This window comes from Meles meles, chromosome 11 (assembly GCF_922984935.1).
Source record: "Meles meles chromosome 11, mMelMel3.1 paternal haplotype, whole genome shotgun sequence".
NCBI classification, from domain to species: domain Eukaryota; kingdom Metazoa; phylum Chordata; class Mammalia; order Carnivora; family Mustelidae; genus Meles; species Meles meles.
This window is the reverse complement of record NC_060076.1, coordinates 34,016,423-34,031,829: the sequence shown is the minus strand read 5'-3', so window position 1 is coordinate 34,031,829 and position 15,407 is coordinate 34,016,423. Positions and strand designations below refer to the sequence as shown.

Here is a 15,407-nt window from a genome sequence, read left to right as displayed (position 1 = left end):
GAGATCATGTATAATTTTGGTTATAATTTTTAATTTAGGCTTTTACTTGATATGTTTTATGTTTTTTTGTAAGCATTTCCCTGTGCCATAAAAAGTCCTTTGTAGGTCAGATTCTTAATAAATTCTTAATAAATGCTTAACAGTCCACTGAAGGGACATACCAAGTTTACTCAGCCAGTCTCTTGTCACTGGATAGTCCCATTTTTCTAATTCCTTATGATTATAAAAGATGCTGGGATAAGCATCTTAGCCCTCACTGAAATTTCTTAAGAGATATGTTTCTAGACGGCTGAATGTTTTAGGAGCATGTGTGGTTCGTACCGTGGGGTTGAAGGCCCCCGAGCAAAGTGCCTTCCCGCTGGCAAGTTCGCCTGTGACCTTACAAGACTGCGGGGTCAGGCCAGGGTGCTGAGGAGCCGACTTCTTCTGACCCACCACTGGGATCTTTTGTGGCCTCAGGCACAGCTGGTCCGCTCTCTGGCAGCCTCCAGGAAGCATGCCTTGGAACGGTCTGTGACCCCCAAGAATGGCAGGAAGCCCTTGATGAAGAAGATGGATATTCCTGAAGGAGAGATGATGTCTTTCCGGCAGCGGAAATGGGCACATAGCCTACCCAATGACTGGGTCACAGAAAACCCTGTTCTCTACAGGTAAGTCCTGTGGTCCACACTGCACCACCATATGCTTGGGGGGTGGGGTCAGAGTCTTTGAAAACTCAGAAAGATCTCACACTAGACGAGTGCCAGATAGGAATGGAGTCCCAGGTACCTCCTCTGAAAGAGGTACTTTGCAGGTCTCTGTGCTGCTCTCTCCCTTCCTTTTCCTCCCCTCCCCAACCCCCATGTCAGGAGTGATTGATTGAGAGCCTAGGGCCAGGTACTCGGTTTGGGAGCCCACCCTCCTGGAACTTGAGGCCTTGATAGTAAAAATAAGCAAGTCTCCTCAGAGGTAGGAAGGCTCCAACCCAGAGGACAAGCAGTGGCGCAGAAGTGAAGAAAGTCCCTGAGGAGAGGCCTCAGTTGAGACCGAGAGGAGGGAGGCAGGGGGCAAGCCTCTGAGGTGGGAAGGGTTTGGTTCTCTCCAGAAGACCTAAGGAGTCTGTGGGCCTGGGGCAGAGGGGCGGGAGAGGAGGCTAGGAGAGGCCTGCACTAAAGTCAGGATTTGGGCCTGCTGAAGTCAGCAACTGACCTGCCTTCTGAAGGTCTTCTGGCCGCTGTGGGCACAGTGTGGGAGGCCAGCCAAGAGGCTGGGAGGCCGGGGAGGAGGCTGCCGCTGTCACTAGAAGTCTGGTGGGGCTGCGGGCCAGAGAGTAGCGGACTTCGCATTTATTTTGGAAGCAGAACCACCCCCCGCCCCCGCGCCCCAGATGAGGTGGTGGATTGGACAGGAGGAGAGGGCTCCTGAGAGTGCTGGGTCTGTGGCTTGAGTGCTCGCGTGGACCGTCGAGGTGCCATTCCCTGAGATGGGCACATGTGGTATTGGGGCCGGGAGACGGGGAGTTCCTTCTGAACCTCCATGCTTAGAAGTTGAACTTGAGATTCCCGAGCAGGCCATTTCAGCTCCCTGAGCTCAGACTCCTCAAGCAGAGAAAAAGGAAAGAAAAGGAAATGGAGAGGCTGCATCTACCTCACTGGGGCGCTGGGGAGAACGTAGCAGGAGCTGACCTTCGCACGCTGCAAGCTGGCACAAGTCACAAACCCTTCTTGGGCCTGGGACCCTGAAGGGGAAGTCAGTCTTTCTGGATCTACCCTTGTTTTCCCTTTCACCTGCCTTGGGGTGGAGATTGACCCGATGCTGGGTAACAGTCTCTGCCCCGACCTACCTTTGACTTTTCCCAGGGAAATCTCCCTGGAGCTTCTGACCCTCAGCACCCTTAACTACCTCCAGAGGGGCAAACCCAAGCCCTGGACTGGGCACCCAAGCCCAGGCTGGAAGTCAGTGCTGATGCCCGGTGCAGGGGTCCAGAGGCACAGATGGCAGGGCCCTGCTGATGCTACCCCTACTTCCCAGGTGGACGGTCTTGGAGCCTGCCTATGACTCTGACTCCCACAGGGTCTAAGCCCCCTCTCAGCTGACCTGAGAGTCCTTGTGCCTCCCAAAGTTCCCCTCTTCCCCAGGGTTTAGCCTAGGACCACCCATTATCCCAATAACCACATCAGTTAGGAGCTCTTAGCCCCCACAGGACAGTGTTTTAGGAAAGGCACTTCTTTTATTTATTTGTTTATTTTTAATTAACGTATAATGTATTATTAGCCCCAGGGGTACAGGTCTGTGAATTGCCAGGTTTACACACTTCACAGCACTCACCACAGCACATACCCTCCCCAATGTCCATAACCCAATCACCCTCTCCCTACTGCCCTCCCCCCAGCAACCCTCAGTTTGTTTTGTGAGATTAAGAGTCTCTTATGGTTCGTCTCCCTCCCGATCCCATCTTGTTTCATTTATTCGTTTCCTACCCCCCAAGCTTCCCATGTTGCATCTCCACTTCCTCATATCAGGGAGATCATATGATAGTTGTCTTTTTCCGATTGATTTATTTCACTGAGCATAATACCCTCTAGTTCCATCCACATCGTCGCAAATGGCAAGATTTCATTTCTTTTGATGTCTGCATAGTAGTCCATTGTATAAATATACCACATCTTCTTTATCCATTCATCTGTTGATGGACATCTAGGTTCTAGGAAAGGCACTTCTCATGGAGGGTGCTGGCATTGTGCTGTGCTTGCTTCCTGGGACGGACAGACAAAGCCAGCTCTGCCCTGAATGCAGATCCAGAGGACAACTCCCTATGGTCTGTGGCAGGAAGAAAGATGTGTTTGTAACCTGCCAGGATCTGCCACCCTCCTATGACTAGGGTCATTAACTCAGCATTGGCATCTCTTCGCCAGCTTTGTCCCCTTCTTGAAAATTCAGCCAGGCAAAGCCAGCCAATTTGTGTGTTCCTTCACCCAGGGCAGGGCCTCTGGTGAGTGGAAGGGGAGCCCAAGGTAGGGATAGATCAACACCAGTATAAAATGAGTCCTTGGGTCAAGTGGCCGAGAAGCCAGAGCCATCAGCATTCCTTTAGTCTGAGCACCTGGGCTCCCATGGGCATCTGGTTGACGAGGTTGAAATACCCACGTCTGCAGGGTCAGCCCTGGTTCTGCAGTGTTCCTCGCTGGTAAGGTTGCAGTGAGGACTGCGTGAGAAACAACTAGAAACCACCACACTTGTGGGGTCCCTGAGGAATGGCAGGTGTCATCGAGGTATGTTGCATTTCTGTGCTGCTTTGTCCTGTGGACAGTGCACCCAGGGATTTTATTCCAAAGCTAAGGTCCTGCTCAGCTACCTTCCTCCTCCCTGCTGAGATAGTTTGTCCCGGGGTCTCAGCTTTCTCCTCCCACACCCAAACCCCACGGACTATGGACCTTGGCCTCATACATGTGGGTCTGGGAGTCTCAGCTCTGCTTCACACAGTGACTTCTCTAAGCTCCTTTCTCCACAAATGCCTCATAGGATGGGTTGCCGAAGGAGCAAATGCTGAATGCTTAGCCCCGGCCTGACTTTCCCAGGCTGGTCATGCCCTTTCTGGTCCTCAGTGTCCCCGTGTGGAAGTGGCTGTTGCCTACTCCCCACACTTGGTTTGCAGCCAGAGCAGAAGTAGACCCTGATTTCTTTTTTTTTTTTCTTTAAGATTTTATTTATTTATTTGAGAGAGAGAGAATGCATGAGCAGGGTGAGGGGCAGAAGAAGAAGCAGGCTGTCCACTGAACCAGACTCTGGGATCATGACCTAAGCCAAAGGCAGACATTGAACCGACTGAGCCACCCAGGCGCCCCATGTCCCTGATTTCTTGTCTGGGGACCATGGTGCCTGCTGGCTGCAGATGTCCGTGGGGAGACTGGCATGGCCTCAGGGCTGTCGGGGATGGGGTGAGCCTGGGTTATTACTGATGCCCACAGTCCCTCTGAGGACTCCCTTGTGTGCCAGAGCTGCCTTGGTATGGGGGAGGGGGCTGAGGGTTTACTGTTTCCTCTGCTTGTGCCTCAGGGAAAAGGAAATAATCAAGAAGAAAAGAGCTGAAGAAAGCGAGAGCACCATTGCTGCCCGAGAGGTCCGGGGCCTCATGGACACCATCGGTGAGCTTCTGTCCAATCGCAAGGGCAGGCCTGGCTTTCTCCCCTCAGCCTCCTTCCCTCAGCCTCCTCCCCTCAGCCTCCTCCCCTGGGCCTTCTCCTCAATACAGGGGGCTGGGGAGGGGGCGAGGGGGTGAGGGGCTGTGCACACTCGGCATGTCCCGATGAAAATCAGTTGGTAACAGGCTGACTTTACTGCAATTTCACAAGAGGATTTTAATCTACCTTGTCTTCCTTCATACGATGGAGGAAGGGTCTTTTTCCTCATGATTAAAAAATAATACATGCTCACTGTAAGTAATCTCTACACCCAACGTGGGGTACAAACTTATAACAGACACCCCCTAATATATGCTTACAGTAGAAAAACGAAGGAGATAAGCAGAAAGTAAAAACTCTCCCTTTGCAATAGCACTGCCTTCTCCCAAGAATGGCCCCCACCGTGAAACCACATGGGGCGTCCGGTGTCTAGGTTCCCCCATAGACTCAGGGGACAGCCTAGCACGGGGCAGGCACTCAGAGCCACTCTGCTCTGCTCTGCTCTGGCACTCTGCAGCCAAACCTCTGCTCAGCCACTGCCCGTGTTTGTTCTTTACCTCCCATGCCTGACCCTCCTTACTTTTTACGTAAATGGGACTAAAAAAATACGACTGCCTCTTGGCATCTTCAGGACTGGTAGTTGAGTTAGAACAATGCCTAGAAGGTGGTAAGTGCTATATAAGTGTGGGTTACTCTTACTTGTGTACGTATGTGCTTCTATAAAACTTTTTAACAAACATAACTGGTCCTGTTCTATATGTCCCATTTGGAAACTTTCTCTGGCATTTAACTGTGGATGACAACTTCAGTCCTTACAGCACTTAGGGATCACTTTGTCTTTTCTGTTTTTCCTTAAACCTCTGACCCTGTGGTTTGGTTTGGGGGTCCATCTCCTGAACCAGGGCACTTTCTGCCTTGCTGACTTCTCTTGGGCGCTATCCCCTTGCTTGGAAGCTCTGAGGGCCGCCTCCTCACCTCCGTTGTTCTCCCCCAGTTCCCGAGAGGCCCTGCACCCCCACCCTGGGCACCAAGGGAATGGACTCCCAGAGGCGGGGCTACGAGAGTGCTCTGGGGAACTTTAAGAAGGAGATCGCCCAGATTGGGATGGTGAGAGTCCTCCCCTCTCCCCTCCACCCCACTCCCAGCTCAGGGGTCCTGAGTGGCTCTCCAGTGGTGTAGACAGAGTCAGAAAAGCCATGTCTGAGTGGCTGATGATGAGTGCTTGGCATGCGCACAGCTAAGTCGGGTGCTGTTGTTTCTCCTAGTCTACAGGTGAGGCCCAGAAAGTCTTGCCTGACTTGGCACGTAAGGGGCCAGGTGGGAACTGGACTCTAGGGCTGAGGCCAAAGTCCAGCCCTGAGCTCCCTGCTCAGTCCTGCTTGCGGGGGTGGAGGGAGGTCTGGTCTTCCTACCCCCTGCCCGCCGTCACTTCACTCACCTGTCCCAGCTGTCCCCGAGCTCTACTTTAGCCTGTGGCTCTGTGGCTTTGGTCATACAGCACAACCGAGCCTCAGTTTCCTCATCAGAAGTAAGCTCGGGATTCTTGCCCTGGACACTTCTTTAATGACTATTTGTCGACCCCCAGCCATGGGCCAGGCCCGATGTCAGCACCTACTCCAGGGGCTGTGATGAGGAGCCCAAGAGTCTGAGGACAAGGACGAGGGCTCAGTGCAGAGTGGAGCCCCTGGCATGAGGCCAGGTCCTTGTGCTCTGGCTGTGAGCGGACTCGTAAATCCCAGCCGCTTAGGTCTAGGGAATGGTTATCAGTTTTGAGGCAGGACCACAGTTGGCACTTCCACAGCACAGGCCCCAGGGGGGGCGGGGGAGGGCCGGGCTCTCAGGTGGCATTGACCCCACAGCCATGGTGGCCCTACTGGCCTGTTTTAGGAGATGGAACCTTTCATCTTGGAGCCAGGAATGCTTCTTATGAAACAGTTGGCTGAGTCAGCTGAAGACATCAACCAACTCTTCAAGAAGGTGGAAAGCAACACCGACCTCGAAGACCACACCATCGAAGTAGGGAGGGGTCCCCTGTGGCCAGGCCCACCCCACCTGGGTCCTGCTCCTTCCCTCCCAGCCTGTCTGTCCTTCCAGCCTGACTCAGGCTTCTCGGCCTAGACCCTGCTGGAGCTGTGGGATCAGGTGGCTGAGAAGTTCCAGTTCCAGAAGCAGGGCATCAAGGAGCTGGATGAGGCCCTGTACAAGGCTGAGTTCTCTCGGGCAGATAAAGTGAGTTGGCTGCATGTGGACTCGTGGTGATTTCCACCTGTGGGATTTATGAGGCCTCGTCTGTATCCTTTTAGGGCTCCAAGAGAAGACAGTTGCTAACGATGGCACCTTGTTGTTTCTAGCTCAAAAGTGTGCTGAAGAAGTATGCGGAAATCATAGAGAAGACTTCCTACCTTATGCAACCTGATGTGTACAGGATGATAAACAAGGAGGCCATGGTGAGTGGTCTGCACGTGCAGGGGTTCGGCCCAGAGGTGGAGTGGGACCTGAGGATGCCCCAAGCCCGGTATCTCAGGAACAGTGGTTTTCTGTAGGTCACATTTCCAGTAACTCGGGTTCGTCACTTGGGTTCAGAACCAGGGTTTTGGTTAAGTATTTTCAACAGAAATCTTTCTAAAGTACATGGCACCCATCCCTGCTGTCTTAATCCCAGTGACCTAGCACAGGGTCACTGGTTTGAGCACTGATGGTTTTCTGAGCAGATCTGGGCCTGGTCTTAGCCTCCCTTATGCAGTGTCGTAGGTGCTAGATGATGGACGGTCCTGCTCTCTGGGTGGTTTGTGCCCTCCTAAGTGACTCCAGCCTGCTCTGTTTTTCTGGTGGTTCTCGTCTGCCTTCCTGCTGGCTCTCAGTGTCTGTTGTTAAACCATGCCTGCCTCCTGGCTCTGTCCGCATTCCACCCTTGTGCAGCTGCTTTCTTTGGGTGTAGAAAACAAGAAATTCAAGGTTGTTCATAATGCCTCCAAAGTCAGAGTTAAGCCTGACTCCTTCGCCACGTGAAAGGGCACTTGTGTATGTAAGTATGTATTTTCTTCCAGTATAAGTAACACACAGTGCTCTGGGAGTCTCAGGTGTATGGTACAGTGACCCAACACACCTGTATATTACTCAGTGCTCATGACAAGAGTGCTTTTGATACCCTTCACCTGTTTCACCCACCCCCCCCCCACCTTCCCTCCGGTGACCACCAGTTCTCTATATAGAGTCTGGGTTTTTTGGTCTTTTTGTTTGTTTTGTTTCTTCAGTTTGACATGAGTCAGATCTATATTTGTCTTTCTCTGTCTGACTTATTTCACTTAGCACTGCACGCTCTGTGTCCATGCATGTTGTTGCTTCCTCTGGCTGCTCAGGGGCACGTTTTGCCTACACGGGCTTCTAGGCCCTGTGCAGAAAGCGGGGCCTCCCAGCAGTGAGCGGGAGTCCCGGACGATCCACAGACAGGGAGCAGGCACACCTCCCTCTCCGCCACCCAGACACGCAAGCTCCCGACATCACTCTGCTCCAGCACCTGGAACTCCCTGTCCATAAAATGGGGGTCACGATCCTTAAATACCAATGCTTGTTGGGGGGAGGTGGGGTAAAAGATGGCTCAGCGGTGGCCCCGGTCATTTGAAATAAGCAAAAGTCCCTAACTTTTATCCATTTGATCTGTTGTGGGGCGGGGGGGGGGGGGGGAGTCAGAGTTAGCAGCGTCCCGGGGATGTTTCGTTGTTTGACTTCCACATACTTACTTTACTCATTAGGACAGCTGCACTTGCTCCTGACTCCATGTGCATTTATCTCATGTAATTTCACAAAATCCCTATGCTGCCAGTAGCCTCATCTTCAGATTATGGCTGCAGAATTAGAGGTTGAGGAAAAACCTGCCAGTGCTCCCCAGCTAGGAAGTCTAGCTGGCAACAAACCTCAGATTCTGGTGAAAATTATTACTAGAATTTCTACCCGTTGAGTTTGGCAGGTTCCCACCCTTGCCCCAGGGAGGCGCTGCCATGAGGGCTTTGGGCAGCTGTGGAGATACTTGGCTGTCGCACCCCTCGGGGGCATGGAGGAGACTGCTCTCATAAAGGGGGCAGGCTACTAAGTAGCAGAACAGTGCCACACAATGAGGAATTGTCCCCACTGCCTTACCAAGAATGCCCAGGGGAGGTTCACTGGGAGGACTGAGGACGAATGTTCTAGATCTGGCCTCATTTGGTAATTGGGTCTTCATTCCCATCATAACCATATGTGATGGATCCCTGTTGGCACGAGCACTCTGCTTTTGGAACAAATTTATTAAAAACAAAACAAAACAATTAAACACTAAGAGCCCATGAGAGTGCTTTTCCCCAGTGACCTAAAATCAGCTTCTTCAACAATCTGATATGGTCTTGGGGCTGGGTTGAGGGTACATAGTTAAGTCAGGGTTCATAGGTAAGCCTTCGGGAAAGATCCCTGTCCCTGTCCATGGCCGCTCAGCCCCAGGCAACTTTGTTGAGTGCCCAGTGACCCCTCAGTGCCCCTCAGATGCTATCACTGTCCTCCTTGGCCTTACTGGGCCCAAGGCCCTCTGCCTGCCACTCACCTGGCCCCTCTTCCCATCATCCCTCTCCAACTGAGCCTTGTTCTGAGCCTGGAGAGCCCCCGCCTCATGCAAAACCTGCCTGCCTATATCACAGGTTATAAACCAAGCCCTACTGGGCAACCGGAGGGCCATCGCCCAGCTGTTCATCAACCTCATGGAGGCCACGCTGCAGCAGGAGCTCCACAGCCACCGCTGCTGGCAGAACCTGGTGAACGCCTGGAAGGATCTCAAGAAGCAGGCCCTGGTGCAGAGTTTCAGGTCCGTGGCTGCCCGCCCTGCCCACAGCCCTTCCCTAGCCCCCCTGGGAGGCCGGCACAGTAGGCCTGTGGCCCTCGCCCTCCCTTTTCTGTCGGGACTCCAGAGGTCTGCTGTTCTTCTGGGGTGGAAAATACGTGCTTCTTTTCTTTTCAAGTCTCAGTAGATCAAAGGAGAAAGAAGAAATTAAAAATCACCACTAATCTCTCAGCACGGGGAGAAGCACAGCTGATATTTTGGTATATTTCCTCCCAAGATTTTTTAGACCCACACTGCATATGTATCTTAATTTTCTCCATAAACATGATCACATAAGCATTTTCTGAGCCCGGTACAAATTGTTTGAAAACATCCGTCTGATTATCTGCCCAATTTCCACACTACTGCTACACATAACCCTGTGTTACTGGACTAGGGAGAATGAGGGTCCCTCAGGCTTTGGTACTTCCTGCCCTCTGGTAGGAAGTTTCACCTCAGGGAGGGAGGGAGAGGGCCCATCTCCAGGCTTCTGCCGCCAGGTGGCCCTTTTGTTAATACAGACACAAAGATCCTGAGGCTTCTGGCCAACAAGCAAGGCTTTTTTTTGCTTGTTGGACCAAGACATCTGAGGATGGCAAAGAATGTCTGCCTGTCTGTCTGCCTGTCTGTCTGCACGGTGCATCTGCAGCTGGGAGGCCCATCTGTACACCTGAATTTCCCGTTGGAGAACACCAGAGTCTGACACCAGGGAGGAGTACTGAGACCTGGATCCACCTGTACTTTCCCTGTGACCTTGATCAAGCACTTGAACGTCTCAGAGCCTTTGTCTCCAAAGCAGACACAATGATGGGCCAGTGTTAGGGTTTCACGAATGATCAAGATGCTATATGGAAAGTGAGTGGTCTGGGTCTGGGCCTGGAGATCGTTACAGATGTCAATAATCATCAACAGTGATGACAGGAGCTAACATTTATTGGGCATTTTCCCTGAGCCCGGCATGGTCAGAGGGGCTTTGCTTGCATTATCTTATTGGGCCCTTATAAGTGTCAGGCAAGGAAGGTACTCTTCATAAGGTCTATTACAGAAAAGGAAACAGATTCAGAGGAGGGGAGGGACTTGCCCAAGGTCACAGAGCTGGCAGGCAGCAGTCAGAACCCACACCTATATCTGTGCCTGCTGGTCACATGCTCTTAGTGCCAGAACCTCCCTGGTGGCCCTCTAGTTCTTCTCTCTCGCCTTCCACCCTCCCTCCTTTCTTCATTGTCCCAGAGGCCCTCAGTGGGGAGGAAGCAGCTGGAGGGTGTAAGGGTACTTAGATTCAGAATGTTCTCACCATGGGTCTCATCCCCTCTCTCCCTTCTGTCCTGCGCCCCCCCTCCTCCCCATGGTGCCAATGCATCTGGATCCGCAGTGAGTTCATGGCCAGTGAGAGGATCCAGGCTCCTCCAGGTGTGAAGAAGGAGTTGGAGAGCATGCTGAAGGACCAGAAAGCCCTCCAGCAAAAGCGGTTGGAGCATCTCTGCACCATCTGGTACGCTGCGGGGGGGGGGTGGGGGAGGGGGAGGCTCCAGTGAAGGGTGCTGTTGGGGAGGCAGGCACAGTCCTCTGCACTGACCATTCTCCTAGAGCACCCCCCAAGCCAGGCCATTTCTTTCTTCCCTAGTCCTGTGCTGGCAGCCTGGGCCTGCGTTCTGGGGGCATTCCAGCCCTAGTGGCAACAAAGAACAGGGTGTATTTGCTGGGGAGACAAGTTTAGTGTGACTGTGCCAAAAAACTTGGAAGGAGGCAGTGGCGGGTGTGGGGGGGTGCGGGCTGAGTCGGGAGGGAGGGGGCAGGTTCAAGGGCTGGACTTTCTCCTGAGAGCTGGTGGGGAACAGATGGCTCCATCAGCCTCACAGTTGGGAGGGTGAATGGGAGCATCTGAGGCTGGAGCTTGAGGTCCGTGAAGAGGCTGCTGCCACCAGATGGGGAACCTGTCAGAGGCTGGGGCCACGCCCCTCAGCCCTGGGCTCACCCTGCTCTGACCCCATAATAAGCTGTTTGGTGAGGCACATAGTGAATGTGCTAGACCCTGGAAGCCCACTGCCCAGGGATCCTGTAGCATCCCCTCTCAGCAGCAGGATGGAGCCTGCGTGGTCCAGACAGTGGAGACACTTCATGTGCTGGGAGACACTCCTCCTCTTCCTGTGTGCCTTGGGCCCTCCCACCCCTGCGTGGGAGCCCTGCTTATCTCCCCACCACAGAGCCGAAGTTCTCCTCAGGTGTCAGTGACCATTAGAACCTCACACAGTCTCCCTAGGCCGGCACTTTTCCATGCTGGTGCAAAATTAACAAGGTGGATAAATATCTCCGCACAAGATAAAGCGCTTTTCTTGTTTTCTGTAACTCCACTTTTTCTGACTGAGTCCCTGTTTATGAAACCGGGCCAAACTCAGGTCTTTCTCGGGGTTGTAGCCATTGAGGTGAAGCCATGATTCCCCACGTGAAGCCATGTGAAGGGGTCTGTTCCTCTGTATTTGATCCACCCAGTTGCCTTGGGGCAGCTGCCCTCACCTCTAGACAGCTGGCTGCAGGAATCTTGAGGCTACTCTGTGCCCCTGTGGCCTCACACCCAGGGAGCTGTTTTTCTCCTGGTACCTGGGTCTTACAGCTGCCCCCCAGCCTTTCACCAGGAAGGAGGACCCAGGCTGCCCCTGCCAGGCAGCCATCCTCTCTGTCCGCCCCTGTCCCCAGCCCCCTTCTGTTGGGTGAGGAGAGAACCCTGGGTCCTCAGCTGCCAGCCCAGCTCCCCTCCCCTGGGCTCTCAGCCCACTCCTGCCAAGGTTTCCCCTCCCCAGTGCTCTAGGCTCCCCTGAAAACTTAGATTTTGAGATAAGGTCCAGAAAGATTTCTAGGCTGCTGTCTTTTCTACCTTGCCATATCCTGCACATAGGCTGTGAACACATAGGCTGGCTACCTGCCTGAGTGAAGGGAGAGACAGGGCCAAAGACAGGCAGGGAAATGCATTTCCTGGTGCTTCTGGCCCCTGCTGGGAAGGTAGGGTGCCTTCTCGTCAAGCCCAAGGAGCTATCTCAAGGAGTACCTCATATGGGATTCCATACCCCATCCTCCCATAGCTCCAGGCCTTACTCCTGAAACCCCAGAGGCCTGGACCTTATTTCTCTGCTCATGCAGAGGCCCTCTGCAGGCTTGTGGGCACTGATGTCACAGGGCTGGGGGGTCTTGATAAGATTCCCAGGGCTCCCAAGAGAGAGTTTTCCAAAGTCCTGGGAGTATTTCTGTGGATTTTCTTGGATCTGATAAGCATATGTGCATATAATTTAAAAATATTTTTTAAAATTCAATTTTTATTTTGGAGTGATGTTAGACTTACAGAAAACTTAAAAAGATAGTGCATAGAATTCCTGTAGACCCAGTTTCCCATACTATTGTTATCTTAAATACAAAACTAAGAAATTAACTCACGCATTCCCGTTAACTAGGCACCAGATGTTTTCAGATTTCACCAGTTCTCTGCCACTGTCCTTTTTCTGTCCCAGGATCCAATCCAGGACACAGTACTGCTCTTAGTATAATGTTTAGACTTGAGATATGCAGTGCAAGTCTCGGACTAATCTTTTGCTCTTTACCATCCCACCATAAGTAGGGTGCCCAAGGCCATCCTGGGTTACACGTCTTGTCCTGGTATAATCATTAATAGACTCCCTCTCTTCATTGTCAAAGATGTCCTGGTTTGGACAATATGTTATATGGTCCTCGTTGTATGCATCTTTCCACACCATTAAACACCACCCCAAATTTAGTGGCTTAAAACAACAAGTTGTTTCTCACCATTCTGTGGGTCTTTTCCCACAGGATGTTTCCCTGGCCTGGGCTGGCCAGGCTGAGGCTAGGTGGTCTAGAATGGCCCCACTCCCATGTCTGGAGCCTGGACTGGAACAGCTGAGGCTTCTTTGGTAGGAGAGGCGGAGATACCTGCAACCAGAAAGAGAAAGGGGAGAATTCAAGTTTTTCCACGTGGTCTCATTTGCTAACGCCTCATTGGCTAAAGCAAATCACATGGCCTGGCCTGGCCCAGCCCAGGGGTGGAGAAATAGACTGAGGGGAGCAGCTAAGGTTATTGGCCAGTTTTTCAGTCTTTCACACGATCTTCAGTGACTTCAGAAGAGAATGCACTGTGTTTTATTTAGACAGAATCCAGTTGTTGGATATGAAGTTTGTTTATGATCTTTGAGTACTATTAAGCATGTCTTAATGCATAAACTTTGTATGCATTTATATTGTTATCTCGAATTAGGTTCCTAGAAGTGGGCAAGTAGGCTTCCTTTGTCCAGTCATGTAAACCATTTGTTTTTTTTCCATTAAGAAAATTCAGTTTCTTGGGGGCGCCTGGGTGGCTCAGTGGATTAAGCCGCTGCCTTCGGCTCAGGTCATGATCTCGGGGTCCTGGGATCGAGCCCCGCATCAGGCTTTCTGCTCCGCGGGGAGCCTGCTTCCTCCTCTCTCTCTGCCTGCCTCTCTGCCTACTTGTGATCTCTCTCTCTCTCAAATAAATAAATAAAATCTTAAAAAAAAAAAAAAAAAGAAAATTCAGTTTCTTTTCTTCCTCCTCCTTCTTCTTTTCTTTTTTTGGGGGGGGGTGAGGGGAGAGCGAGAGCACACATGTGCGTGAGGTAGGGAGTGGGTGGGGAGAGGGAGAGAGAGAATATTTTTTTTTTTAAGATTTTATTTATTTATTTGACAGAGAGAGAGATCACAAGTAGGCAGAGAGGCAGGCAGAGAGAGAGGAGGAAGCAGGCTCCCTGCAGAGCAGAGAGCTTGATGCAGGGCTCGATCCCAGGATCCTGAGATCATGACCTGAGCGGAAGGCAGCGGCTTAATCCACTGAGCCACCCAGGTGCCCGAGAGAGAGAATATTAAGCAGACTCCACACTAGCTCCATTTCACGAGATCATGACCTGAGGCAAAATAAGGAATTAGAGACTTAACCAACTGAGCCACTCGGATGTCCTTGGTTTTATTTTCTAAGTAACAGACTTGGTAATATTAATAGACCTCTTATAAGTTATATTTTTGGTACCAGGAAATCCCCAACAAGTCAACTATTTCTTTGATATTTATATAGATACCATATAATACTGGGGCCAAGTGCCCAACGATACTACCAGTTCTGGTAAGTGAACGTTCTATATAAGCGTGGCTTACTTGTCCTATGTTCCTTCCCCAGTGATCTTCTACCCCCCAATTACAGCAAAGCTCAGCTGACTGAATGGCATTCTTCTCTCAACTCCCTCAATAAGCACCTTGGTGAGTGAGGTCTATGGGATGCCACCTGGGTCTCTTCAGAACCCTGTTCTAGTAGTAGCCAGTCATTTATGTGAGAGTCTGTCATAAACTCAGGAGTGGGGCGCATCCCCCCGGAGGAGGGAGGGAATGCAGATGCAAGCATGAGCTCTGAGGGTTCACATAAAATCTCCCAAACCTTGCATGATAGAGCCCCTTTCCTCCCTCCCACAGCTTCCTGGTCTCTTCCCCATTGGCAGCCATGCAAGCCATACACTCTGATCCCTTAACCAGCAGGAAGCCAGAGGGATGGCTCTGATGACCTCCTGTGAGGACAGCTTGGGGGCCAGGTCCTGAGCGTAGGAGATACCTGTGGTCTTGTAGTCAGAGAGACTTGGGTTTGACCCCCCAGGTCTGTACTGTTCCAGCTGTGTGACCTTGGGGAAGGTGCAGCCTCTCTTGGCCTTGAACTGCTCCTCTGTAAAATAGGGATCTCAAGAGGAACAATAAAGGTACCTACCTTGTGGGGTTGTTGTGGGAATCACATCCTACAGTCCAGTCGTCCATAGTTCAATGCCTGGCTTACAAGAGAGGCTCAATAATAAATGGTAGTGTTTAGAAATGCTCTATATCAAGGGTCCTCAAACTCCCACGCACGGGCCCTGCTTATTTGCAAGTAAGTTTCGTTGGACCACAGCTCTGCCCATTTGTTCCCATATTGTCTCTGGCTGTCTCTGCTCTACAGCAGCAGAAACGAGTCGTTGCAGGACACGTGGGAGACTCAGATGGTTAAGTGTCTGCTTTCAGCTCGGGTCATGATCCCAGGGTCTTGGGATCTTCCCCTTCCTTGCTTGTGCTCTAGTTCTCTCTCTCAAATAAATAAGTTCTTTAAAAAAAAAAAAAGAGTAGCTGCAACAGAGACTCTATGGCTGGCAAAGCTGGCAGTCCCTACTATCTAGCCGTTCATAGAAAATGTTTGCCAGGCCTTGCTCTAGAAGACATAGGATATTTCCATCTCCTTTGAGGCTTACAGCAACCTGGTAAGGTCGGTAGTGTCATTGTCCTCCTATGATAGAGAAGGACTCAGAGGCATAGAGAAGTGAGGTATCCTGCCCATGGTCACACAGCTAATGAAGTCATGCTTGAACTTGACCTGG

General features: G+C 51.6%; 1 protein-coding gene across 10 annotated transcripts in view; it reads left to right on the top strand.

Annotated features, from left to right (window-relative positions):
• Positions 1–15,407, top strand: part of CCDC180 (coiled-coil domain containing 180) — a 65,995-nt gene that overhangs the window by 1,121 nt on the left and 49,467 nt on the right. For all 10 annotated transcript variants that reach the window (XR_006820781.1, XR_006820783.1, XR_006820782.1 and 7 more), the window contains exons 2-10: positions 460–650; positions 4,036–4,124; positions 5,155–5,267; positions 6,048–6,176; positions 6,279–6,389; positions 6,512–6,607; positions 8,828–8,991; positions 10,379–10,498; positions 14,195–14,274. Coding sequence is in view for 7 of the 10 variants with exons in the window: in XM_046022675.1 (XP_045878631.1) it covers positions 460–650; positions 4,036–4,124; positions 5,155–5,267; positions 6,048–6,176; positions 6,279–6,389; positions 6,512–6,607; positions 8,828–8,991; positions 10,379–10,498; positions 14,195–14,274 (1,093 nt within the window). In the remaining 3 variants the exon portion in view is untranslated. The remainder of the gene's footprint in view (positions 1–459; positions 651–4,035; positions 4,125–5,154; positions 5,268–6,047; positions 6,177–6,278; positions 6,390–6,511; positions 6,608–8,827; positions 8,992–10,378; positions 10,499–14,194; positions 14,275–15,407) is intronic.